The 27910-nt window shown below is 26.8% G+C and overlaps 2 protein-coding genes across 4 annotated transcripts; both read left to right on the top strand.

Annotated features, from left to right (window-relative positions):
• The first annotated feature begins 463 nt into the window (after nt 1–463).
• Nucleotides 464–3721, top strand: LOC106351264. Of its 3 annotated transcripts, XR_007327293.1 has the most exons (4): nt 612–1661; nt 1812–2153; nt 2383–2640; nt 2776–3721. XR_007327293.1 is itself a non-coding variant. In XM_048765396.1 (3 exons), exons 2-3 carry the CDS (start codon nt 1837–1839, stop codon nt 2566–2568), a joined length of 456 nt encoding a protein of 151 aa, XP_048621353.1. In that variant the 5' UTR covers nt 464–1749; nt 1812–1836; the 3' UTR covers nt 2569–3721. The 3 variants fall into 3 exon arrangements, 2 of the variants coding, with proteins under 2 accessions (XP_048621353.1, XP_048621352.1); XM_048765396.1 differs by having other exon boundaries at nt 464–1749; nt 2430–3721; XM_048765395.1 differs by having other exon boundaries at nt 603–1661; nt 2430–3721.
• Nucleotides 3722–13502: 9781 nt separating this feature from the next.
• Nucleotides 13503–17137, top strand: LOC106383378 (zinc finger protein 5-like). The gene has a single exon (XM_048765394.1). The coding sequence runs from the start codon at nt 16061–16063 to the stop codon at nt 16760–16762; it is 702 nt and encodes a 233-aa protein (XP_048621351.1). The 5' UTR covers nt 13503–16060; the 3' UTR covers nt 16763–17137.
• The last annotated feature ends 10773 nt before the right edge of the window (nt 17138–27910 follow it).

Below are 27910 nucleotides of genomic sequence, written 5' to 3'. Positions count from 1 at the left end.
ATATACAATATAAGAAAGAATAAATAAAGCCCTTTCTAAAAAAACAAGAAATAAGTAAGAAAAAAAAATAATATAAAAAATATAAATATTACATTAAACAACTATCATAATATTAGAATAAGTAAATATGCAATATAAAAAAAATAGTAAATATGCAGTAGAAGAAATACAAATATTACGTTAAAAATTGATTTTAATATTGTTATTTAATATAAAAGAAAAATATTAGAATAAATAAATATATAATATAATAAAAAACTAAACAATAAGTAAATATACAATATAAGAAATAAGAATATTACATTAAACATCTAGCGTTATTAACTATATATCTGAAAATGTTAAATAAAAGGGATAATTTGAAAAATACTCTATTTGCAGTTTGAAATTTGAAAATTACACCTTTTATTTTATTTTTTGAAAACTACATCTTATTAGATGTGAAAAACTGTTTTATCCACTTATATATTTTAATAAATAAAATTAAATCCGAAAGTAATAATAATAGTATAATTATTTATATTTAAGATAAATCTATGTTTGAGATGAATGTGTTATTTATTATTTAAAATTTTAAAATAACAATTTTTTTCTTATAATTAGTTTTAAAAATAACAATGATGTTATGAAAGAAACAAGTTATGATGTGTTGGTATCTTTATTAAGAAGTTTATCTGTATAAGCTTTAATTTTTTTTAGACAAACAAAGTTGCACAACAACCCTAATACCCCATATACAAAAGTAATCACGTCATTTCCTACATATATATATATATATCTTTTGTAAATTTATTCCTCTGATATTTTTTTTTTAAAACGTTTCTCTGAATTTTAAACAGAAAGATATGCTTTGTGCAAGAAGAGAAAATGAGAATTTAAGAAATTGAGTTACACTTAATAGATGAAAAAATAAAAAAAAACTTATGAATGAAAAGAAGAATAAACTATGAAACAAATAGACAATGCTTTGTTACAGAGAAGATACTAACCCACGAGAAGCTGGTTTTCTTTTGTTTTCAATAAAACTGTAAGATATGCGGTGGTGTGTAGATATATTATTAAGATTTTGATTTATCTTATTTTTTTGAAATTATTAAGTTTGATTAATATTCAAATTGGACAATTTAGTCAATTTACATATACAAAAGTGTAGTTTTCAAAAATTATAAAAAATGGTGTAGTTTTCAAATTAAAATCTCATATAAATGTATTTTTCCAAATTTTTCCTAAATAAAATAAATAATAAGCAAATATTATTAAAATATATTTTAGTATTAGCATTTGATATAAAACAGTAAGATTAGTTAAATAATTAATTTTTGAAAAATAATATAGTTCCGCGCGTAGCGCGAATTATTCCCTAGTTTATATATATAAAACACGGTTTGTTTCACTCCTAGGCTGTCCACGTCATTTTCCATGTCAGTAAATCGGGCGACGTCGTGACGACACGTGTTCCAGATTCCAAACGCGTCGTATCATTTAAATGAGTGGGCAATTGATATGGGTTTTGTGATGTGTTTTGGGTCAGCCCAATAGAAGTTAACCCTAATTCTCTCTTTACCCTGCTTCTAATCCCTCATCCCCCTCTCTCTGTTTGGTCGCGTCGTCTGATCTTCTTCTTCATCTACTAGATTCGATCGGTGTCATTAAATTTCTTGGTAACTCCATCTTCTTTCACTCCTTCCAAGATTCTTCATTCGATGTACCCATCTTACTTTCAGTCGGTGAATATACATATATAAATAGGTTAGTCTTGATTCTTAAAGTTTATTTCTCACAATCCTATTAACTCTAAAAAAAATTTGCAGAGCACAGTGGCAAACTCCTCTCGCTATGAGCTCTGTCTATGCGAGGAAGCCTAAGACTTCCTGGAGGAAAGACAATCGTTGGAAACGAATGCATCACAGTAGGAGGAGGAAAGCGCCGGTGGCGACGGCGAAATGGAAGAGGAGGATGAAGGCCGTGAAGGATGAAGATAAAGCCATTGATGATGGTGGAGAGGATAGAGAGAAGAGATCATTAATGGATAGTGGGACGAAGCTAACGCCAGTGACAAGGATATCTATGGAAACACCGAGGACGCTGAGCTCAAGAATTGGGACACCGAGTTCGTCCAAGTTAATCAGCCTATGCTTTTCGATCTCATCTTGGTAAGTATCCAATTAGGACATCCAATTATGGTTTGGAGTATTTTTGAATTTTAGCAAAGATTGCGTCTTTTGATGGTTTTTGATCGAATACGGTTTTGAGTATGATTGATTTTGTGGAAAGATTGACTCCTTTGATGGTATCAAATTTGGGTTTCTGATCGAATAGGGTTTAGGGTATATGATGGATCTTGAGTAAAGATTGAGTCTTTTTTGATGATTTGTTTTGTAGGCTGCTAAATATCTGAACATCACTGGACTTCTTGACCTGACGTGCAGGACTGTGGCGTATATGATCATAGACAAGATTCCAGAAGATATGTGCACTAACATCAAGAATGACTACACACCTGAGGAAGAAACTGAGGTTCGCAAGGAGCATGGGCCTTCGAGTGACTTTTGGTCCCTGGTGGTTTAGGATAGTCTTCTATTAGATGTCTTCTTTCTCTCCTCTTTTGGTTTGAAGTTTGTCATTCTTTTGGTTTGAAAGGTGAGAGGTCACTGTGAATAATACATGCAAGAATGTTTTGTTTTGTTACATGCAATCAATCATCGCCTCTGCGTCTGTTCTAGAATGTAGTTTGTATCAGATCTCTTACAGTAAAAAGTTTTTGTCTGGTTGCAGATGCTCAAAACAGTGGGAGAAGATGAACTCAAGGCTTCTTCTCGGTTACTATCTTTCTTTGTGGATCACCTTAATAATATGTTTGTAGTGTTGGACACAAATAATTTGATTCTCTGTTGCAAAGGTTACATTGTTCATCTAACTTGATATTGAAAAAAGTTCTCTGTTATTTGTTCAAAACAACCCCATATACAACTTCAATAAATTAAGACTGATTGATTGATCCCTGATTAGTACTAAGATCTGCAACTGTTATGTTTGGTCAAGTGTATGAAATCCAGTTCTAATTGGTTTCCACTGTCGACTAATTAGAGAAAAGTCACTGAAAAATATCTAAAACATGAGGATTAAACATGTTATGTGATCTCTTTGATTCAGAAAGGCATTATGGATCGTGAAAGCTTTCATTCATTAACTTATAAAAATATCATCTAAACCTAACCACTGTAATTAAGAGTTTGTCTCAAATAATTTAAAGCATTCAATTTTATTTTTTAGTTTGTGAATTTCAGATATATCAAATCATTATGCTCTGAACAATCATATTGAATCCAAATTTATGTTCGTTATATTTTTCTATATACAAAAGCAAGACAAAATTATATATGTCTTCTTGAAACTATTAAATTTCTGACAAAAAACACTGGCTGAAACATATTTTTCTGTTAAATAAAACATATGACTGAAACACACAAATTGAACTCTCCTACGAAAATGACAGTGAGCTTTTGTTCATTATTTTCGATAGTTTGGTTTGGAACCGTGTATTATTAGATACACCATGCAAACTTATCTTATGTATCATTAGTAAAAACAAAAATATTACTCAAGTTCCAAAGGTGCAACACTAGACACAAAATTAATAAAAGGCAAAGATATTTGAAAATACTCCCAGCACAAAAGAAGGATAAACACAAAGCTATCCGACACTAAAATTGAGTTACAAGAGAAACTAGCTTCTGACCCGCGCGGGTGTTTGTTTTCTTATAATTACATATTCAAAACATAACAATTTAATGGTTTCATTTGGTTTGGATCCGTTTTCAATTATTATAAAACCCGAATTGGAACCAAATTATAAATAGATTGGGTTTGGTTAAAGTTAAAAAACATCAAAAACCTCTAATTAAACCCAAAAACTCAGGTAATTCAGGAGTTTTGGTTATCTTTTACTTATGAATATCCAAAAATCCTGAATCCGGATAGTTAATATTTATCATATTTTTAATATTGAAGTTCCGCTTGGTTTTGGTTTTTCGAGTTTAAAGAAATATGAATCGATTGGGTTTGTACATAGGAATCAATTGGGTATTTCTTATGTAGATGATATATAGATGCTGTGAATCATGAATAATACATAAAACCAATTATGTTAAAGAAAATTACACAAATTTTCTCATGTGTGATTTTTTAGTTGAATCATTATTTTTAAATTATATAAATGTATCTAATACTATTAAAACATGAGATATTTTTCAAAATAATATTAAAACAGCTTTAAAAAATGTCCTCCTATCAAAATGCATTTTGAAATGTAAATTAACTAACATTTCAATTTCTAGAATTTTATTTTATTATAATATCAACAAACTTCCTCCTATCATAATAGATTGTATTAGGGGTGGGCAAAAAAACCGAACCGAACCGAGTCAAACCGAACCAACTGAACCGAAACCGATTCAAACCGAACCAAAGTCTATTTCAAACCATTTGGTTGAATATTTCCCCAACCCGAATGGTTTGGTTTAAACCGAACCAAACCGAGAAACCGATGTGTTTTGTAATTATTTAAATTAAAATATTAGTAATACCAATATGCTAAAATTCTAGTACAATACCACATATTTTCCATTTTTTTCATTCATTAACATATATTCTTATAACCTAATATATAATCATCAAAATATTTGATTTAAAAAAAATAGAAAAGTTTGTATGTTTATATTTTTGTATATGTAAACATGGATGTTAAATCTAAATCTAAAACCTAAAGAAAATTTTATTAAAAACAAAAGTTCTTCTCACAACGTCACATGGAAGATGATTCATTACATGCTTTTTAATAATGATACAAGAGACATTACTAATGATGTTGGTTCTTTTATTTTAGTTAACTTTCATTTTTTTTAATTCTTATACTAGATCTTGATCCGCACAGCCGTGCGGGTTTTATTTTATATACTAAATCATTTTAGTTTATAAAACAAAATTTATCAATAAATTAATATAGTTTAGTATTATGTATTATATAACTGTATTATACATGCGTTTATGTGATTTATGATATTATTATTATAAAAAAAATCAAGTTTTGTATTCTTGTAACAAATTTTGTTTTGAAAACATAATTATGTAACAGTACTATTTTACATATTTTTTATTTCTAAATTTTAAATATATATAAAATTTAAATCAAATTGGACATACTGTTAAAAACTAAATTAAATTAGTAATAGATAAAAAAATTTGGGATACTGTTAAAAACATCAAATTTTTAACACTATAATATATTGTGCATGTAAAATATTACGGTGCAATTAGTTAGTCTGTAATTCAGATTTGGTGTATATAATTTGTTTTATAAACACAATATACATAAGGTGATTAATTAAACCCATTTGGTATAGTGTTCGTCGTTAATCTAAGGGGTTAGTCGAAATTTGATTTATATTGCATGTTCAGAATAATAACAATAGAATAATGTATTGGTCGAGAGACTGGTTTGATAATGGTTTACATCCTGGCTATTTATAAATTGATTTTACATTTAATAAGGATTAAAAATTGTTCATGTTTACCATTCCGGTTTTGTAGGAGTTATGGTTATATTAGTTGTGATATATTATTAAACCATGTTATTAGTAATAAATGAATGATAACTGATTTCTAATGAGAGTCTATTTTTAAAAACAAATCACACATGAATCAAGGTTGTGACTTCTGTTTTAATATATAAGATACTTTTTGTGACTTTAAAAAAAAATTGTTTCAATTCTATATTGAATTTAATTCACATAATTTATGTTTAAATAATTTTTAAACATAATTTCTCTTTAAAAAATTAAACTAAGAAGAACCTAATTAAACTGATCCAAAAAACAAACCGAACTGAATACAAACCGAGCCGAATATAAACCAAACCGAACACAAACCGAACCGAACCAAACCAAACTAACTATGGTTTATTTCAGTTGGAAAAATACTAGAACCGAACTATCCAAACCAAACCCGAACCAAACCGAGAAAATAACCGAAGTCTCCACACCTAGATTGTATGACCAAATGTAATACATATAAATTATACATTAACAGAAAGTTATGCATATATCAGTTGAACAACATATATTGCACTACATAAACAGAATTGATTCTTTTAGGAAAAAATAATAATTGATTCTAATGTATTTTGGTAAAACCGACCTGGTTTATAACTTTATAATAGTTAACTAGATTAAGATCTGCGCCTTGCGCGGGATAAACATTATATATATAAATTATTTTATGTATTATATGTTCTTACATATTATGAAATAATAAATATATATTGAATAACTAAAAGTCAGTAACTATTACATATATAATTAAATTGGTGCGAACGTATAAATCAATTTTATTAATCCAAACAATTTTTTTAAAAAATTGATAGGATATGTAATTAAATTTAAATGATATTAACATACATAGCATATTTTTAATATTAATTTATATTAAATGATGTTCTCTACTCATATGTTTTTTTGATCATGTGTATCTTTAATAGCAAAAAACTTTAAATTACTAATAACAAAATTTTCATTATGAGATTAATAATTTTAGTAACTTATAATTTAAAACAATTAATCAATGTTAGTTCAAAACTTTTATCAAAAAAATTTACTTAAAATAAATTTTGAAATTAAAATATTTATTTATTCAATATGGTTTATAGTTTAATTTATAATGATATATATACATATATATATTTTAAATATTAATGATTAATTAAATTAGACTTTTATTTATATAATTTTTTAATCATTTGTATTTTGTCATAACAAAAATTTTAAACCATGGATCACAAAAATTTGAATATGAGACTTTTAACAATTTTAGTAATTTATAGTCGTTTTTTAAAATTCAAAATATAACATATACAGAAAATTTTTAATTTTTATAATATGGTTATTGTGATTTTTTAAAATTATTTTAATAGTTTAAAATTAAACAAATTTGATAGAAGATACATTATTTTTTTATCAAATTTTTATTATTCAAAATCATTAATTGTCATATATCATTTAGCCATATTAGGCAATTCCGTAATATTTATTTAAGGAAATAATAAATGATATTAATAATGAATTTATAGTTAGTTTAATAAAAAGCTTATTATATAATTAGATAGACCAACATATTTTTCTAATAATTCTAAGAATCATCCTAGTGATGACACGTGGCTACAAAAAAAAGTCGTAATATTTGACAAATAATATACAGGGGATTCGTTGGTAGATAAGTCAAACCATATCGATCAAAACTAATAGCTTATAAACATACATACGTGTTGACAAATCCAATGTAGCTTATGGTAAATATGGAGGAGCGATTAATATCTATATTATTAAAAGAGAAGTACCAATTTGAAAATGTTCTTACTTCATTAATTAAATTTTTTTTTTTTATCTTTTTCAGTTGCATTTATGAAATATCCTAAAACGAATAAAACTGCCTAATTTATTACTTGTCTTTTGAGTTACATTAATGAAATATGATTAAATGAATTTAAACTTCCTATTTTATTGATTGTCTTTTCAGTTATCTTAATGAAATATCCTTAAATAAATTTGGACATAATGTCATTTAATCAACCAAAAAACTCATGAGTTATCATTACGTGCATAATTTTAATATCTATATTATTAAAAGAGAAGTACCTATTTGAAAATGTTCTTACTTCATTAATTAAACTCTTTTTTTTTGTCTTTTTCAGTTGCATTTATGAAATATCCTAAAACGAATAAAACTGCCTAATTTATTACTTGTCTTTTCAGTTACATTAATGAAATAGGCTTAAATAAGTTTAAACTTCCTATTTTATTGATTGTCTTTTTCAGTTACCTCAATGAAATATCCTTAAATAAATTTGGACATAATTTCATTTAATCAACCAAAAAAACTCATGAGTTATCATTACGTGCATAATTTTAATAATGAAGATTTTTAAAAACGTGCATCATTAAAATGTTACCTAAAACATGCAGCACTAATATATAACATGCATCAATAAAACTAGAATTTGACTCACACAGTTGTACGGATATTATTTTTAGTTGATTAAATTTTAAAATAATTATTTATTCAAAAAATATTTAAGAATGACTATGTTTTTAAAAATTATATGGTATTATTTGCTCATAACTCATTTGTCATTTGATAAATTGTTAGAAAATTTTTTTTAGAATTATATAACTCAGTTGTCATTTGCTAAATTTATGGTTTTTATTTATATTTTTTATTATTTAATTATAATATTTTCATTTTATATTTGAAAGATAAATGAATTTTCTTTCAAACAATATTTTTTGTAAATGTATTTTGTTTTTAAATAATCAGTTAAAATTGTTATTATCATTGAATATAATTATTTTTGACATAATTTGAGTTTTCGTTTACATCAAAACTTATCATATTTTAGGATAATTATAATTTAAAATGTAATTTTCATATTTTTCAAACAAATTCTAATTTTTTTAAAAAAATATTTTGTTATAATTGTTAAAAAAATATTGAGTTGCATTTCAAATAAAAAGGTAAAGATATTAAAAATATTCTAATTAAAATATGTAAAATTTAATATAGTTTTAAGGAAATTGTCAAAATAAAAAAATTACACATAAAATAATCATGATTTTTGTTAACTGGGCGGATCATTATTTATATGATATCGCACACGAAAGAAAAATTTCTATTTTTAAAATTATCTAATTAACTCTATACTTATTTTATTTTTATTTTTTATATTATATCACACATTCGTAAAAAAATAGATAGTTTAAGATGCAAAAAAAAAAATATTTACTTAATGAATATAATATGAACGAATATTACAAATACATCATTTAATAAAATAAATAATTAAAAACTGAAAATTTATATCCGCGCTGGCGCGCGGATCAGAGTCTAGTTTTCTATTAAAAGATAATCCATATACGTTCGGTTCGGTTACCAAACCAGAATTGGTTAATAATTTTATGGATAAAATTTGAAAAAACTAACGTACAAAACCGGAATTGGTTAATAATGATACAAGAGACATTACTAATGATGTTAGTTCTTTTATTTTAGTTAATTTTCATTTGTTTTAATTCTTATATACTTTTTGTGACTTTTAAAAAAAATTGTTTCAATTTTATATTGAATTTAATTCACATAATTTTTGTTTACATAATTTTTAAACATAATTTCTCTTAAAAAAATTAAAGTAAGAAGAACCTAATTAAACTGATCCAAAAAACAAACCGAACTGAATACAAACTGAACTGAATATAAACCAAACCGAACACAAACCGAACCGAACCAAACCAAACTAACTATGATTTATTTCAGTTGAAAAAATATTATACCCGAACTATCCGAACCGAACTCGAACCAAACCGAGAAAATAACCGAAGTGTCCACACCTAGATTGTATGACCAAATGTAATACATATAAATTATACATTAACAGAAAGTTATGCATATATAAGTTGAACAACATATATTGCACTACATAAACAGAATTGATTCTTTTAGGAAAAAAATAATAATTGATTCTAATGTATTTTGGTAAAACCGACCTGGTTTATAACTTTATAATAGTTAATTCGTTGGTAGATAAGTCAAACCATATCGATCAAAACTAATAGCTTCTAAACAGACATACGTGTTGACAAATCCAATGTAGCTTATGGTAAATATAGAGGAACGATTAATATTTTCTATTAAAAGATAATCCATATACTTCGGTTCGGTTACCAAACCAGAATTGGTTAATAATTTTATGGATAAAATCAGAAAAAACTAACATACAAAACCGGATGCAAATTAAGAAACCCTAGTTAACCGAACTCGTGGCCTTCTCCTAACTAACGCAGCCGCGATCTCCTGAGCCACCTCACTCCAGCCAAATCGTGATTCATTCTCAATCGGTCACTCCTGCGGTCGTCTAGAAGAGAAGCAAGGATTCGATTAATCGGAGAGGCAACCTGCGGGGACCACCTTCAGATACTCTAATTATTTTCTTGGACCTACTTAAAATATGTAAACTAAATCAACTTAGAGCATGTTTATCCGAGTTTTTAGTGAGGTTCTTAATGTGTGGTTCCCCACAAAACTTTTAAGGATCGGTTACAAAAACTACTAATTAAGAACCGATTTTAGTGAATTTCTTACACTATTCGCGAGCCCCACTGAATCGTGACGGTTCGCGATTGGTTTACTTTTTAATTTTTTTTTTTTTTTAAAAAACCTAAGCTCAGGGATAAATATGCTCTTAGGTCTTGTCTGAGTTTTTCACTTAGACCATTTACAGTGACTCTGTTGAAAAATAAATTCAACAGGTTAATTGTTTAGTAGTGTGTTGAATAATGAGTTGAAATCTATGTGGATTAAACTCTGTTGAATAAGTTCAACGGGTTGAATCGATGAAAGAGAGGGTAAGAAAATACACGTGTTGCATTTGTAATATTATGTATTAATTTAGTTTTTAAAATAATGAAAAAGTAAAGATATGTGCAATAATGTTATTGGCCACTGAAAATTATGACTTTTCTTTTTCATCCTAGCTATTTGAAGCCAATTTTCTATAATAAATTAACTTCTTAAAAAAATTTATCTTATATCAAAATTTATCATTTATCATTATCTATAAATAGAGATTTGTTTTATTTAATTTAGAGATAAACTAAAAAAATATATAATTTTATCATTTTACCCTTAAACTCTTGATTATATCTTTAACTAATTTCTTTACCGAAAGAAATTTGTATAAGTCATGTCTATTATATTAATTAAGTTATGGGTGTTCTATTAGTTGTGTTGTGTGTTTATTATTGCGTTGCAATGTATTTTAAGTTGCTGTAAAACTTTTTTAATAATTTTAAATTTTAAAACAAAATATTTAAATACTATCTATATTTTCTATTTTTGTTATTTATAAAAATGTAATTAAAATTAACAAAATATAAGTGTTTTCTTTTTTAAGATTTCCCTTTAATTAAACTAATTGAGAATTTTTATTACTATAAAAAGATGAGATTGAGTGTTGAATTTTATCAAGCAAAACTATTGTAAAATATAAAATTGAGTGTGTTGAATTGTTAGGTGGAAGAAAGCTAGGATGATGCGGAGTGTAAAAAGTAGAAATTAGGGTGTTGAATCTTTTATACCAGTGTACATAGTCTTAGAGTATGATTATGGTGGTGGGAGGAGGGTTCTTACGCATGGACCCCACTATATTTTTGCAAAAACTGTGTTTTAATGTAGCCAAATACAGGGGTTTATTGTACTGTTTGCGGACCCCACAGACACGTGACGGTCCACGATTGGTTCATTTTTATTTTTTTTTTAAATCAAAAAACAAAAAAGAAAAAAAAAATTAAGAACCCCAAAAACGTTTTTACCGATAATCATGCTCTTATACATACATATTCTAATTTTCATTTAAACAGAAAAAATCAAACGTAAATAAGTAGAATTCATGAAAAAAATGATTAGATATGGATTTGGTGTAATGAACGATGTACTGACACTATTTAAGACTCTAGTATATGTCTTATATAGAAATATAATCTCTTGCAAGTTTTTTTTTTTTGGTTAAAATGTTAAGAAACTCTCTTGCAAGTTCTACATGGTAAAGTATTTAATTAGTAGAAACATATTGAGTAAGTTAGATTATTATTATTTTTGTTTAGAGAAATTACGTGAATACGTCTTTGTTGTACTTTCGTATGTATGTATTTGTTTTTTTTTATATTAGAACGCATGCAATATATTAAAAATCGAGATGCATGAAGAATGTCTCAACTGTGGCTACATAGAATGAGTTAGAACGTACTACTCTCTTTACATGTTTTGAAGCACATTTGCGCGCTCTCCTTTTATATATATAAACCAATTAATAGAGTTAGCCTGTCGACACTAGAGTTAAACCTTAGAATCAACATGGTAGAAGGAATGGATATTTACGCACCGTAGACTAACTACCTATGTGCCGGATCTGGGACAACCTAATGAAATATTGGACTTGGTTCCAAAATTTTAGAAGTTTCCTGCATAGGTAAAAAAACTCTAAATTATGAGAAAATGAATTATAAATTTTAATTAAAAATATTTATGATTCCCAATATTTCAGATCAGGTAAATGGTTTTTGTATCGATGTTAAATTGCTCGATAGCAATAGAAAGGCATATAATATAATTAAGAAGGTGAGGTGGAAATAGTTCGTAGACATATATCATATATATAAATATAAATATTATTATATCGAATGTTATAAAAACCAACCCACCCACCTAGTAGCCACACTTTAGAGAAAAAAACATAATAGGTTTAAATTATTCCAGATCTTATTGGATATATCATATAATAAGATGATTGTTGACAGCATACTTATTTGGCAATTATTCTTTCCCTCAATTGATTAGTAGTACAAGTTCTTATAAGAAATAAAATAAAAGACCTGATAGAGAGGAAAGAGCTTTTGATTGCATGCGACACCAATTGTTCCGCCAATCAAGGATCGTAGGTTGTACAAGTGAGCATAATCACAACACCTAATGTTTCAGTTAATTGTCTTGATCTATCTTTTAAGTTACAGAGCAGTGGGGTCTTAATGGAACATCTGTCCAAACCAAATGCCATTTCATTAGAATTATTTTTATCATAAAAATAAGAGTATTCTCATGACTTGATTCACCTGAAAAAAATAGAATAATCTGTACCCTTTTAAATACCATTTTATTTCTGTATAAAATAATATCTTCTCATGCTTTATGAAGATTTGCCCAAGATCTTGTTTTGAAGATTAGCTTAGGAATAATTTTTTATTTGTTGTATAGTATAGATGCTTGCATCATTTCCCACTTCTTGTATTCCTTCATTTGGCAACTAGCAATTCTTCCTGATTAATTTAATTATTTAATTAGCATTCAATAAACATGGTCAAGATAGGCTTTTCTTTCTTTTATCACTAGACAAATAAGAATTGGTATAGGTGGAAGACATTGCGATTAGTTACAAAGAAGCTTCAATCCATCCTTCATCATCAGATCTATATACGAACAACTTCAGTTGATGGGAAATTTCTAAGCATATACATGACTAAAAGAATATCTCATAAATTTATAAACTAACTATTATTTTTTAGTTCAAAACACTGGACGACAAATCATTTGTACTTTTTAGTGTACATTTTAAATAAAAAACTGCCAATTAGTCGCTTAGAAATGATCCTGGATGTAAAATAAATTGTGGATGTGCGTGCCAAGCATAGTACTTGATTTTTAAATTTTGGTAGGAATCAAATAATATCTATAGTGACTGGGAACTTACGGTCAAGTTGGAAAGACAAGAGTTTTGGATGTTACTACATTTCAAGTTTGATGTACCTGCCATGTGAAACTAAGTCACATTTTCCTGGTCAGTCTATACAGATATGAACCACTGTATTTCAACCCATTTGAATATCCGGAAGAAGATCTATCCGTGGACCGCACCTCCTACCCGGAAGTTAGGTCTGTATGATTCGGATTTAACCATTTTCTTTAGCGAAAAAAAATATTATCTATCCTTCTCCTTGCAGTTTGGTTATATATTTTGGGATATATTGATTAGCTTTAATTCTTCCTATCTTTCTTTTACTTCAATTATTTTTAATATGATATTAATCTTCTCTTTAAGCTTAGAATATAACTTTTGTATTAATTGTCACAAGTAGGTGGTGTGATCGCTGCATGCCTTTTCATATACACTTTAAAATTCATCATATCTCAACTGAATCTAACTATTTTATTCACGCACTAAACAGAAAGTATTTTTCCCCACTATTTTAATCAAGTTTATATATTTTAAGCAAATATATAAAATATTATGCTTTATATGCATACGACAAAAAAACAAGTTGACAAGTTAAGTCTTTATACAGTATAAATATTTTTCTACCCCATTCTATTGCATATCGTTATGTAATGTACGTAGGCGCGTGGTAATCCGGATATATATTAATAATAACAATTCCAATTAATTTTAAAGATGATTTTCTTATAAAAATTGTGTTTGTTCATTAAAGTGACTTTTGATTAAGGGTTGTGTGTTTTAATTTTAAGAGTTGTATTGGTTTAAAAATTGTCAAAATGTAAAAGTATATATCTTTTCATTTAACAATTTATCTTTTAATCTTAAAAATTACATTAGTTTAAAATAACTTATCGAAATGTAATTTAAAATGTAACTTTTCATCTTAAAAATTGCATTGGTTTAAAATAAACTGTCAAAATATATAAATATGTACTTTTTCATCTTAGTGTTTTTTCATCCTAAAAATTGCATTGGTTTATAGGATACATATTATTAATTTAGGAAGGGTCTACAACAATTTAGGAAATTAATAATAAACAATTATTCTTCTATAATCTTATAGTTCCCACTTGTTAGAGATACATGACTTTTCACTTCGAACAGTTGCGTCTTTCACCATGTTTATGATAGTATCATCTTAAAATAAATACATTTGATTTGAGAAGTTTAGACTATTCATATAATTATCATTTTAGAATAACTAATTTTAAATTGAAAAAATGGAACTATTTAAATTGAAAAGTTGTGACTATTCATATAAGTATCATTTCAAAATAACTAATTTTAATTTGAAAAGATGTAACTATTTAAATTGAAATTTTATGACTATTCATATAGGTATCATTTCAAATAACTATTTTTAAATTGAAAAGATATGACTATTCAAATAAATCTTTCAAAATCTATAAATAGTCTTTGTTCATGTCTTTCTCAAAGTAAAATTTTCATTATTCAAATAAAACGATGAAAACAAAAATTATATGCAGTTACCTGGTCACGGCGCTACACTGGAGACACGGCTTCGTCGTTGGAGATCAATAGCGCTTGTGAGTGGTCATTCGTGGACATAAGAAATGTATGATGTGAAGAAGAGACGCACAAAGCCCGAGCCACCGTCATCACCCGTGAAGTTGTCGTGAGTTTAAGTGTTTTTATCTATGTTCCTTGTGCATCAAGCAATCATTTATCATAAGTTGTAATCATATTCTATTAATTTATCTTATCTTATGTATATTTCATTCTAATCTTGTGTGTCGTAGAAGAGAAGCCCACGGCGGAATTCTTATTGTTTTTGGTGGTCAAGTCATATTCCCGTTCCATATCAAATTGGGAGTAGAACATCAGAGAGAATGACATGTTAAATTTTTTCAAAGAGGTGCCATTGTCATTTGAGAAAATGTATTGGTTCGGGTCCTTCGGGATGATAAAAAGATGTCGTCTGCTTCAACAATCATAAATGTCATTCTTTAAATTAGCAAACAATCAAATTTAAATGTGTTTGATTATTTTAACTAGCTCAAAAATATTAAGTAATATTTAAAATTCAAAATAACTTACATAAACTAATAAAATAAGTATATTTTTAATTGATATTAACATATTTGTATTTTATTTGTAATCTAAAACTATAAAATATACATTTTTAATATTATATACAAATAAATATAAAAACATATATTCTACATTTGGCGTGAGAACTTTTCAAAAAATAAAATTACGAAATTTTTATATAAGAATATAAATTACAAAGTGGAATATTTATTTTATATAAAATGAGTTTCCGTGCAATATCGCACGGGTTCCTGGCCTAGTTTGTATAAAACTATTCCGTGTTTTTTTTCGAATACAACTATTCCGTGTTAAAAAAAAAAAAAATATTTCGTGTTTAGTGTAATATTTTGCGTAGTATATATAATAGTACCTATCAAGATTTATTTTCCAAGATCATTTCTCGTCACACGTTAGATTCAAACAACTAATTTTATTATAAACCCTTAAAAATAAAGTCGATGCTGTTCATGGCATATAAAATTCCTCCACGATATATAATAGTACAGATGCAATGTATCACTAGTTACAGATTATTAAACTAAACATACTCCATCTCTCGACCTTTGCTATATAAAGAAGATCATTTACACATCTTCTTTAAAGTTAAATTAAACCCACCAGAATACATACATTCCGACAATGTCTCGTACATGCGAAAGCTCCTCAGGCTCGTCCTCCGACAAGACCTTAAAACTGTTCGGCTTCGAACTCATCAGCGGTAATCGCTCGCAGGAAGTCACGACAACAGATAGCGTCAGCTCTTCAACGAACAACACGGCGCCGTTTAAAGCGAAAAGACTCGAGTGCCAATACTGTGGCAAAGAGTTTGCAAATTCTCAAGCCTTGGGTGGTCACCAAAACGCTCACAAGAAGGAGAGGTTGAAAAAGAAGAGGCTTCAGCTTCAAGCTCGACGAGCTAGCATCGGCTATTATCTAACCACCCACCAACAACCAATAACGAAGTCGTTTCAGAGACAATGCAAAACGCCGTCGTATTGCGCGTTTTCTTCCATGCATGTTAATAGTCAGATTGGTGTGTTCAACGAGGAGTGGGCGTCGATGTCGTCGCAGATTAGCTTCGGTAATAAAGACACGTGTCAAGATCTTAATGAGCAAAATGGTGAGATGGGTAAGATGTACGGTGTGAGACAAAACATGATTCAGTTCCAGAGAGCAGTGCCGGTCCTGAGATATTTCGGGTCCAATACGAAACCAAAAATGTGGGCCCAAAATGACAATAAAAATTTTAGTTACGAAATTAAAAGTAAATTTACAATATTTTTAAGATTGAAAAAGTTTATCAATCCTAGAAATTATCTATTTACTCTTTTTATATTATAGACTAATGAAAAAAATATTCAAGGTTTTATTATGTTGCAATTTGATTAGGATCCATTCTTACATTTGTTACAAAAAAACAGTATAAATTGTAAGCTTTCAAGTGTATAAAATTATAGGCCCCATACCAATGTTTCTTGAGTATCTGCTCAAGACCGGGCCTGCCAGAGAGATCTGACTTCTCGTTCTGACTCGAAGAGAAGCATTCAGTCCTTGGATCTTCATCTGGGGTTTGCCGGAGATATGGCTTAACAAAGAGTGATATATATGATTAAAGAATGTTTACTAGTGATGTACTTAAGTATTTAATTGGAAAAGATGGAAACAAAACGAGACAAAGTATTCTTGATGAAATTTGAGTTTTATTTATTTAGGTTATGTATGGTTTATTTTACAATTAATTCCAGCAGTTGATGTTGTAGAGTCGCAGAACAAAACAAAAAGAAACAAATCTCCAAGCCTATTACTTATATAGAAAGTTTCCAATCACCGTCATCCAATTAAAAAAACCAAAGTAGATTGGATAAAGACTTCAAGTATTGATAACAATATCATTTTATTGTTGCTTAGATTGTTAGTCAAATACTAGTTGAGAAGGTTTTTAACTTTTTATCATTAGTTATTGTGTGTTGTGTTATAAATGGTGCATTGCTTAATTGATGGAAAAAACAAGTTGAAACATTCATTTTTTAAGCTGACGTTCACTTTTTTTTTTAGAACATTCACTTTCTTGTTGCTTAGTAAATTTATGGTCATGACGTACGTAGTTCTTTGTTGGTGCAAGCATTTATATATAATGTACATACATGCTGCCAGGCTGTACGTATATATCTCCGTTACAAGTAATGATTATACGTGCATGTGTACGTACGCGTTTAAATCTTATTTATTGTTAAATTTTAGACATTTTGCTAGAAATTACATGTCAAAGATTTTAAAATGATATAGTGTACTATTAAAGAAGCGTAAATTAATACAGTACAAGCTTATGAACTTTAACAACATTTTGACCAAAATAAAACTTTAACAACATTCATATAATTCGTGACAAGCTTGAAAATAACTAGCTAGCTATCCCATAATATTTGGGGGTTTTTTTTTGAAAGTTCATTTGGTTTTACTAAGCAAATTTATGAAAGATGTACCAGAAGGTCCAAAACTACTTTAATATTGTAATATGGATTTTACGTGGGATGCTGAAGTGGAATTTGCAATTACTATTTTGAACTTTGTAATATTAACTTACTACGTATATGTATATAAATTCTGAATCTTCCAATATCTTGTTATTGAAATTTTCATATCCCGACAAAAGAATATAAATTCTATATATGTCTATATATTTATTACCTGATCAGCTGATTAATTAAACATATTTATACTATTAAAGCAGAATTCCTCGTAGAATTTTCTCTTACTTTTTAGAATTAGTGACAATGGTATGCCATTGCCTTTTTAATTTTTTTTAAAAAATCACTTGTTTTGTTAGCAAATAACATTTAAACAATATTTAATAACACTAACACTTTGATACCATTTTTGATATCCCATTAATTTGCTTTAGATTTTTTTATAACAATTTGTTTTAGATATTACAAATATCCCATTATAATTTACTAAAAATATATATTAATACCCCAGATTAATGAATCAATACATGATAACTTTATGTTGACAAAAAAAACTTACGTGACAATTTAAATAGTTTAACCCGCATGTTATATAATAACTTTTAAAAGATTTACTTTATGAGAATAAATCTTTTGTGACATTTTTTTATGAGAATAAGTCTTATGTTGAATTCACATATTATGTTAATAGTTTATGAGAAAAAGAAAAAAAAAAGAAAAAGAAAAAGAATTTTACCAAAAAACAAAATTATGATAAAAAGAAGATATTGGATTCTATTTAAAAAATACAAGCCACGTGAAAATATTATTATGCTTTATGAGAAAAAGAAGATTATTTTTGAAAAATATTACATCATATACTTGGACTGCTAAATCCTTAGACGTTTATATCAACCTTTACTATTAATCAACCCAAATGATCGTTTTGTTTTCGGTGATGACACAAAATTCTATAGCAATGTAAAACTATATCATTATCACTATGTTATCTTTTTAGTTTTCCAAATAAAAACCTGGTACACATATAGACGTATATATATTTGATAATTTTAAGAAAATATCTAAACTATTTTGTATGGAATAGGTTGTATAATATATAAATGTTTCATTAATGATTCCATAAGATATAAATTTTTGGAAAAGTTTAACATATAGAAAAACTTACAATTCTCAAACAAGAAAATAACGAACTTTTTATTAGTTGGAAAATAATCCGAAATATATTTTCTATACCATATTTTTAGAAAGACTTAAACTTATTTAACAAGAAAGATTTTATTTCCATATTTTGTTTTTGAGAATATTCTCAGTATATTGAATTTATAATCCTCATTACCTACAATCCTTAAACCTACGTAAGAATGTACACATCACCATCTCAATAAATCAATCTAAACTTATATTGTTGTGCATTTTGAAATTTGATATGGTATAAAGATTACTACAGTTTAAATTCAGTACTATCAAATGATTTATTATTAGAAGTATAATATATATATATATATATATATATAATAACTAACATCGAATATTAATACTTTTTATGCTCAATATAGGTATTTGAGGGATAATTCATAATTAATAACACATATTGTTACAAATTATTAAAAAAAATCCACAACTCATATAATTAGCTCATTTCAATTATTTTAACAAACTATTATTTGTTTGTTTTATACCATAATTAATAAAACATCTCTATATTGTAAACAGTGTAATTATCACAATTATTCAATTAGTTAGGTTATAAATTTATTTGGAAGTACAAAAAAATGTTTATAACTTTTAGAAATTTACATAAGAAAAAAAGCGCGGATCAAAATCTAGTCATACTATTAAAACGAGGATTTTCATGAACTGATTTATGTTTTTTTTTTATGAAAAGAAAGTGAGAGGGTGAATACTTCTGCTAAGAACGAATAAGTGAATTTAGTGGTGACATTTCTTGAGTTAGATTTTATTCTTTCAAATAGATCTGGTGTAAGATCGATTCGAAATCTTATATATTAAAACAGAAGTCATGACTTCTTTTCATGTGTGATTTTTTTTAGATTGGACCATTCCTATAAAATATCATATTTAACATAAATTTATTATTATATCTTTTAATATCTTTATCTTTTTATTTGAAATATAAATGAATATGTTTAAAATGTTCTAACAAAATCTTTTTAAAATCTTCTTAGAATCTTTTTAAATTTACTTTCAAAAATTAGTTAGTTTTAATTTAAATTATCATAAAATATAATTAGAAATTAAAATTGAAAATAGTTTTGGTTTATAAACGAAAATTAAAATAAAATGAAATTAATTAATTTCACATATACATTTACTAATAATTTTAAAAGAGTTTGTTAGAAATAAATATTTATTTTAATTTTAATTTTTTTCAAATTTGTTTTCTAATAAAATAAAAATCATGATTTTTTGATGAGTGATATTTTTATTCGGACCATCATTTAAATTTTATATTAAATGTATATCACTAATGCGAATATACATAATATTTTTAACTACTTTAATCATAATATCTTTTATATCCTTTAATTTTTTTTAAAAAAATTAAAAATTCTAACAAATCTCTTGAAAAAGATTATAATAAGATCTTAATTGTCATAAGTTGAATATAAATTTAATATAAATACTTTCAACTAATTTTGTAATTAGTAATGAAATGTTACTAAAAGAATAAAATTATATCCTATTTTATCAATTTTATAATAATATCTATCATTTTAAAATAAAAATGTTATATTGAACAAAATATGGTAAAATTATTTTAAATTGATAAGTTAACATATTTTATTTTCATAAATATAAAATATTTATGCTAAAAATATAATAGGTTGGTAGAACGGGTTAATATTAGTAAACTATATAATACATGTATAAAAATTTAACTTATCTTAAACTTTTTAATATACAGTAATTTATTATATAAAATTAATAAACATTAAAAAATTACTGAAAAATCTAGCGATTTGAATTACGGATAATGATTACAATAAATTAAATACAAAATTATTTTCATATATGTTGTTTCATGCATTAAAAATTTTAGTTTAGTAATCAAACGCAAATTTAATAAGACAAATATATAATAAGCAACATATATATGTGATGATTTTAATTTACAGCGTGAAAACTATAAAATTATTATATTTGGTATAATTATACAAACATTTAAATATGTGAGTAACATTAAAAATATATAATAATTATGTAAAACAAATATCTATATATATAAATGTGAAAATATATATCCGCACGGTTGTGCGGGTGGAAATCTAGTTCCCATTAAGTCTGATAAATATGTTCATCAATTCATAATTCTGTTATAATATATGTATAAATGTAGTCGGCAGGTTATATATTTAATCAATGCATGCGTATGACTTCCGACACCAACGGAACTTATGTGCGTATTAGATGCTTATCCCATTTATTTATACTTTCAGTATGTGTTTATTTAAGAACGGTTTTCCTTTATAGTCCATTTCGAATGTTTCCTAGTTTTGGTAAGTTTTTGCTAACTTCGGAACATCGCTACTTCTATGCGAGGAAACTACTTGTATGAGTTTCGTTCGAGTTGTGATTTGCCTGAAAAGGCTAAAACAGTTGTCAGTTACATTATTTTTTATTTTCTAGAAAATTCTAGCTGTTGTTTGGATGTATGGTTTTATTATTTATTTTCAGTTTAAATCTTATATATTATTATATTTTTTGTAACATATATCCTTTTTTTGGTCAACAACATAGTATATCTATTACTAATCATCAATACCCAACCCACAGAAATGCAATATATATACCATGCTATACATAACATCGACGACAAAACCGATCATGAAAACCGGTAATGAAAGTCCAAACCCTAGCATAACTCATTAAATAGAATCTTCAAGAAGTATACCACCATGTGAGTTAGATTAATATTCCATTAATATATATTGAAAAACAAAAAGTGTTTTTATTGTTTTAACTATCTCTATATTGACAATAAGTGAAATATTCCATTAATATATATTGAAAAACAAATTGTTTTCTTTGTATTTATCCTCACAACATGCAACATGTTATCGCAGCACATGAAATGTTATCGTAGCATATGAAATGTAATCATAACTAGATATCTATTTAAATAATAAAAGCTCATTTTAAAAATTAAAAAAAAATATTTTTTTCCAAAAGAAGAGATAATGTTATATATTGTCATGAGAGACAAAGATAGATCAAGCCATGTAAGGTTAGCTTGCTGGTCTAAATTTGATTATACATTTTCCAACAAGACTTCGCCATCTGTACCACCAATCCTCTTTCAGTTATGGTTATGGATTATAATTTAGTAAATGGTATTTCCACCCATTATAAAATTTACAATTATTGATATTATGGCTCTCTTAAAAGCAAGTCTATTTTTGTAAAAAACAGTACTAAGACCATCTCCAATAGTACACAAAACTTTACTTTATATTTAACTATAAAATAGAGCAACTCTAGAGTTTTGCTCCAATGATTCACTCTATAATAGAGTTACTATATAATAGAGTGAAATATAGAGTAATGTTGCTTTTTCACTCTATATTTAGAGTAAAAAATCAACATTACTCTATATTTCACTCTATTATAGAGTAGTTTTATTATAGAGTGAAATATTGGAGCAAATCCTATAAAGTTACTCTATTATTATTATTATTATTTTTTTTTAATCAGGAGGGTTCGGGCCTTCGGCCTTACTCCCCTCTAGGCCCAGAGCCAGCCTGCGTCTGTACCGGTTAAGGTTCCGGTTAAGTTACTCTATTTTAGAGCGAAAGATAGAATAAAGTTTTGGGTAGGAAATGCTCTAATCGGTTAATCGTTACATTTCACCATAAAGAAAACTAGTATATATTGCAATATTTATATTTGAATTCATTATATTATAATTATTATTCAGGTGTAACTGTTTGAAAGACTCGTTACGTGTTTACTTACGAAGTTATCATATTTTGAAAGGAAGATATTTGTTCGGCTCGTCAGTCGTCAAAGAAGGACAAAAACTATCGGTTACTTTATTGGTTTGAATTATTATTATTATTTTTTTTTTGTAACTTAAAATTTTTATGTCAAATGGAAACCAAAACTTTCATTTTTTTTATAACCGTGGGGATCCGACGACCGAGGTCAACCGACTGGTTTGAATTATTCTCGATCCAATAATTAAAGTACTGACGTTAAGATGTAATTATAAAAATTGATTTAAAATGAATCATTTGATGTAAAATAATGTGGTAGAGCACCCATAGTTCAGATATTTTTTTCCGAAGAAGCTCTCATTGCTGAAGACGTGTACTAAGTGTCAAGTAAAATTAATTATCTTAATTAATACATAGTTGGCCATTTCCGTGCATCATTAGTTGCTAAGTAGTAAATATCCGATTTTCACTTCGTGTGCAGACATCAAATACACCCCAATGTATATTGTTTTCTATGCAAAGAACATTATCACTATAATTAAGTGCTCGATCAATGAAAGACAATTTGATCAGTGAACGATTACAAAATGTTAGTATTAAGTTTTTGGTAGATCCGAAAGAGCTTTCTTGAGCCTTTTTTTTTTTCATTTTAAGAGCTTTTTTGAGCCATAAGTCATATATTCCCCATTCCTGTCTTCCTTTGTTAAGGGGGAATCCGTATACCTAAAATTTTCAAATCTGTTTATCATTAGCAAAATCATATAGAAGTTTAATAAGTTTATACTTATTTTTTATGCAAACCAGCTTCCATTGAAACTTTAAAGTGCAAACCTTCCGTTGAAACTTTCATCTTTTCTTTTCATGATCCGTCAAGAGCTGTATTATACAACCAATAATCTAGAAATGAGGAACCAAACTCGTCACACAATCTCTTGATCTATAAGTTTTTTTTTTATGTTATCGTCTTCCAACACAACGTTAAGTATACACTGATGGTCGGTTAGAAGAAGAGATGTATACATCACTGGCCATTCATAGTATTCAGTACTTGATCCATTGTATCTGCTTTAATTTGAAGCAACAATATAGGCTCGTTTTGCCATTTACTGATAAAACATCTGAATTAGATCTTTCAATCGGTTTGGTTTAAAGGCTCTGTAGCTGAGACATTGGCTTCATGCGACCGGATGTGGTATTCTCAAACTCGCTGTTGCCAAGAGACAAGAAATGAAGACTATCCGGAGCAGGTACTTTTACGATCACATTATCCCCTGTATATTAATTGAGTAACATTTGAAAAGATGTAACTTCAATTTTGTATTAATTAAAAGAGGTCTCAATGCATATGTGACACTCAATTAGGTAGTCAATTACATTCAATTGAAAAATAAGTAGGTTCACATTCGATTTTTATATGTTGTTAGATACATAAGTTGGTCAAATTATATGATATAATGATATAATATGCTATTTTCTTTCCTTAAATAAAACATACGGAATTACCATAAATGACTAATATATATATGACAATTAATAATTTTAATAATAAAGATTTGATAACAATTTATATCTCCTCCATCATTTTTGTTTAATTTTATATTATTAAAATAAATTAAACAATCAAATTAGCTATAAAAGTAAAATTTAGATTTTTTCGTATATGTTATATTTTGAATTTTTAAAAACGACAATAAATGACTAAAACTTTTAAAATTATTATGTTAAAAATTAATGATCAATGGTTTAACATTTTTATTATAAGAAGATACACATGATTTTAAAACCATATGAGTAAAAAATATCATTTAATAATAATAAAAAAAATAAAATATATATATATAGATTAAACACTATATACCATAAGATTACATAAATATTTTAATATTAAAACTTTCAATGAATTTTCAAGAAAATTTATAAATTATAAACTTATTAAAGATTTCAGATTGAAAATTTTGTTATCGATGATTTAAATATTTTGTTATAAAACGATATGAATGATCATAGAACCGTATGATTATAAAATCTTAGTTAATAAATAACTATACAAAATATACTATTCTTAGAAAAATAAGTTGGTCCATCTTAACTTATATTACACTTTTTATTAAACTAACTATCGAATTGATAAATAACGTACCAAAAAATGTTTTGCACTTTCCTTAAATAAAAGCTACGAAATTACCTAATATGATTAACGTATGTGAAAATTAATTATTATGAATAATAAATATTTGATAACAATTTTTGTATCTTAGTTCTTTTTTTAATTTTATATTATTAAAAGATATTAAAAATCACAGTAAATATATAATAAAAACATTTATTATTTTTCTTATATGTTATATTTTGAATTTTTCAAAACGTCTATAAATTATTAGAAATTTGAAGATCCACACTCTGAAAATTTTGTGATCAACAGATTATTTTTTTGTCAAAATAAGTTACAAATGATCATAAAATTGTATTAATATTAACTTTTATTTAATATTATAAGAAGATACACATGATTTTAAAACCATATGAGTAAAAGATATCATTTAATAATAAAATATATATATATATATATATAGATTAAACTATATACCATAAGATTACATAAATATTTTAATATTAAAACTTTCAATGAATTTTCAAAAACATTTATAAATTATAAACTTATTAAAGATTTCACATTGAAAATTTTGTTATCGATGATTTAAATATTCAGTTATAAAACGATATGAATGATCATAGAACTGTATGATTATAAATTCTCATTTAATAAATGACTATATAAAATATACTATTATTAGAAAAATAGGTTGGTTCATCTTAACTTACATTATATTTTTTATTAAACTAACTATCGAATTGATAAATAATCTACCAAATTTGTTTTTGCACTTTACTTCATTAGAAGCTACGAAATTACCTAATATGATTAACGTATATATGAAAATTAATTATTATGAATAATAAATATTTGATAACAATTTTGGTATCTTAGTTCTTTTTTTTTAATTTTATATTATTGAAAGATATTAAAAAATCACATTAAATATATAATAAAAAAATTTCTTATATGTTATATTTTGAATTTTTCGAAACATCTATATATTATTAGAAATTTGAAGATTTCCACTCTGAAAATTTTATGATCAATAGATTATTTTTTTGTTATAATAAGTTACAAATGATCATAAAATATAACGCATATGAATTTTTATTTAATAAATATTCCAACTAAATAATATATATACTAATGATTTAAAGCAACAAGATTAGCTGATCAATTTAGTCGTCCAGTTGAAATCTTTCAAAAGTATGTGAAAGACTAAAGTCAAAGTAAATATGGATTTAGAATAGTAGTTATATTTTACTAACCGAAATACCAAAAAAAAACGAACCGAACCGAAACCAACCCGATATCCGGATTGAACACCCCTAATCCAAATGAAGCCAAACTATTGTTTCATTCTCCAAAATATAATCAAAATAATAACTTAATCCCGCGCAAAGCGCGGATCTTATCCTAGTTTGATATTATAAATCGATCACAATTTAAATATCAACGAAAAATGATTTGTGGCTCTAGGTACAAGTGACCGAAAAATAATTACAATCAACTAGAATAGTGGCTAATTTATGTTATTTAAGATATTATTAAATTTTAATATGCTTGCGTGATTTGGTATGTCACCTAAAAGTAACCTCTGGCCATATGTATACTTCAGAAGAAAGCGTTAGAACATCACTAGTGACTTAGTGAGGAGGTCTCAAAGACTACTCACCATTAAAATAAAGAAAAAGAGAAAATAGATAGAGTGCTTTCACCAATCTCTCTCTCAAAATCCTCCGACCTCTCTCTATAGTTTTTAAAAAGTGAATCGTCCGTTCACCGACTCCGGCGGCTTCCGTAGAGCAGGAGTCGGGTATGATCTTTGTACTTTGTCTATTCGGCGCATGCACAATCTTACCAGTTTAGTTTGAGGTCTGGTTTTGTTTGAATCTAGTTATGTATAATTGATTTTGCATGTTGTGTTTGAGGTATCTTTGGTCTTCTCTGGATCGATCTTTGACCCTTCCCGATTTCTCGAGAGCGGTTGAATCCGGAGTAGTTTAGATTCACTCCTTGTCTTTTACTTTCAGATCCGATCGAGATCTTCTTTCGTCTTTCTCCACTTTGGCGTTTATTGTCGTCTCTCCGCCATTGCCTAATCCGGTCAAAGCTCAAGAACTTGAAGAGTTATGTTGCGCCGGTGATTGGAGCTGTTCTTAATCTACTGGGCTATTCAATATAGGAGGTTTCACTCTTTGATGGTTTTGTCTTTATGGCTCCATCATCTTCTCTCCCAAAGATTATCTGGTTCAAACCGACATGCAAGATTGTTTGAAGGATTCTGAGTTCTTAATTAGATCTCTACTTGTATTATGTTAGTTTGTGTATGTTTTAGACTCTTGTTCAGTGTTTTCAAATCGTCTCCCATGTGTGGACAAATGACTCTGGAGACTAATGTTAGTCTGCCGGCTCTGTTTACCGGGATTTCCTCCATCAATCGCCGGTCTTTGTGTAAAAGTTATGATAATATAAATATCTTTTAGTGTTAAAAAAAAAAGATAGAGTGCTTTCATGGAGAGACTTCTTTTAAATTTTGCGAGATTCATTCTACATGTAGCAATCAATTAGTAGCACTTGTAAAAAAATAAGAAAACAATTATTTAATTGAAATAATAATATTTTGCCTTTATAGAGGGAAATTCAGTGCTCTTATAATCTCTTTGGACTCATTGTCAAAAAGTAAAAAAAAAAAAGACTGTAATTGGGCTTTCCAGAATACCGTTGTCTTATATAGCAAAATTTGATAATCATATGATTAACTCAGAATAGACACTCCAAATGGTAAATAAATAGTTCAACAAAAACCAAATGTTTCAACACCTAGACAAGTAACATGCATATGATCCTGATAACGTTAGATGGATATTTTTTTTTCTAAATATTATTTGAAAAATGATTTAAAAAAAATTAGTTATATGTTACTATATTTTTTTTTACAAGAAAAAATAACATAGTTTTTTGACTA

This window comes from Brassica napus, chromosome C8 (assembly GCF_020379485.1).
Source record: "Brassica napus cultivar Da-Ae chromosome C8, Da-Ae, whole genome shotgun sequence".
NCBI classification, from domain to species: Eukaryota; Viridiplantae; Streptophyta; class Magnoliopsida; order Brassicales; family Brassicaceae; genus Brassica; species Brassica napus.
This window is presented reverse-complemented; position numbering and strand designations above follow the sequence as displayed.

Bases quoted from the DNA above. Each gene is read 5' to 3' on its own strand.
- LOC106383378 (XM_048765394.1), top strand. From the start codon at position 16,061: ATGTCTCGTACATGCGAAAGCTCCTCAGGCTCGTCCTCCGACAAGACC.
- LOC106351264 (XM_048765396.1), top strand. From the start codon at position 1,837: ATGAGCTCTGTCTATGCGAGGAAGCCTAAGACTTCCTGGAGGAAAGAC. The intron at 2,154-2,429 runs GTAAGTATCCAA...CCTGACGTGCAG, and splicing joins TGCTTTTCGATCTCATCTTG to GACTGTGGCGTATATGATCA.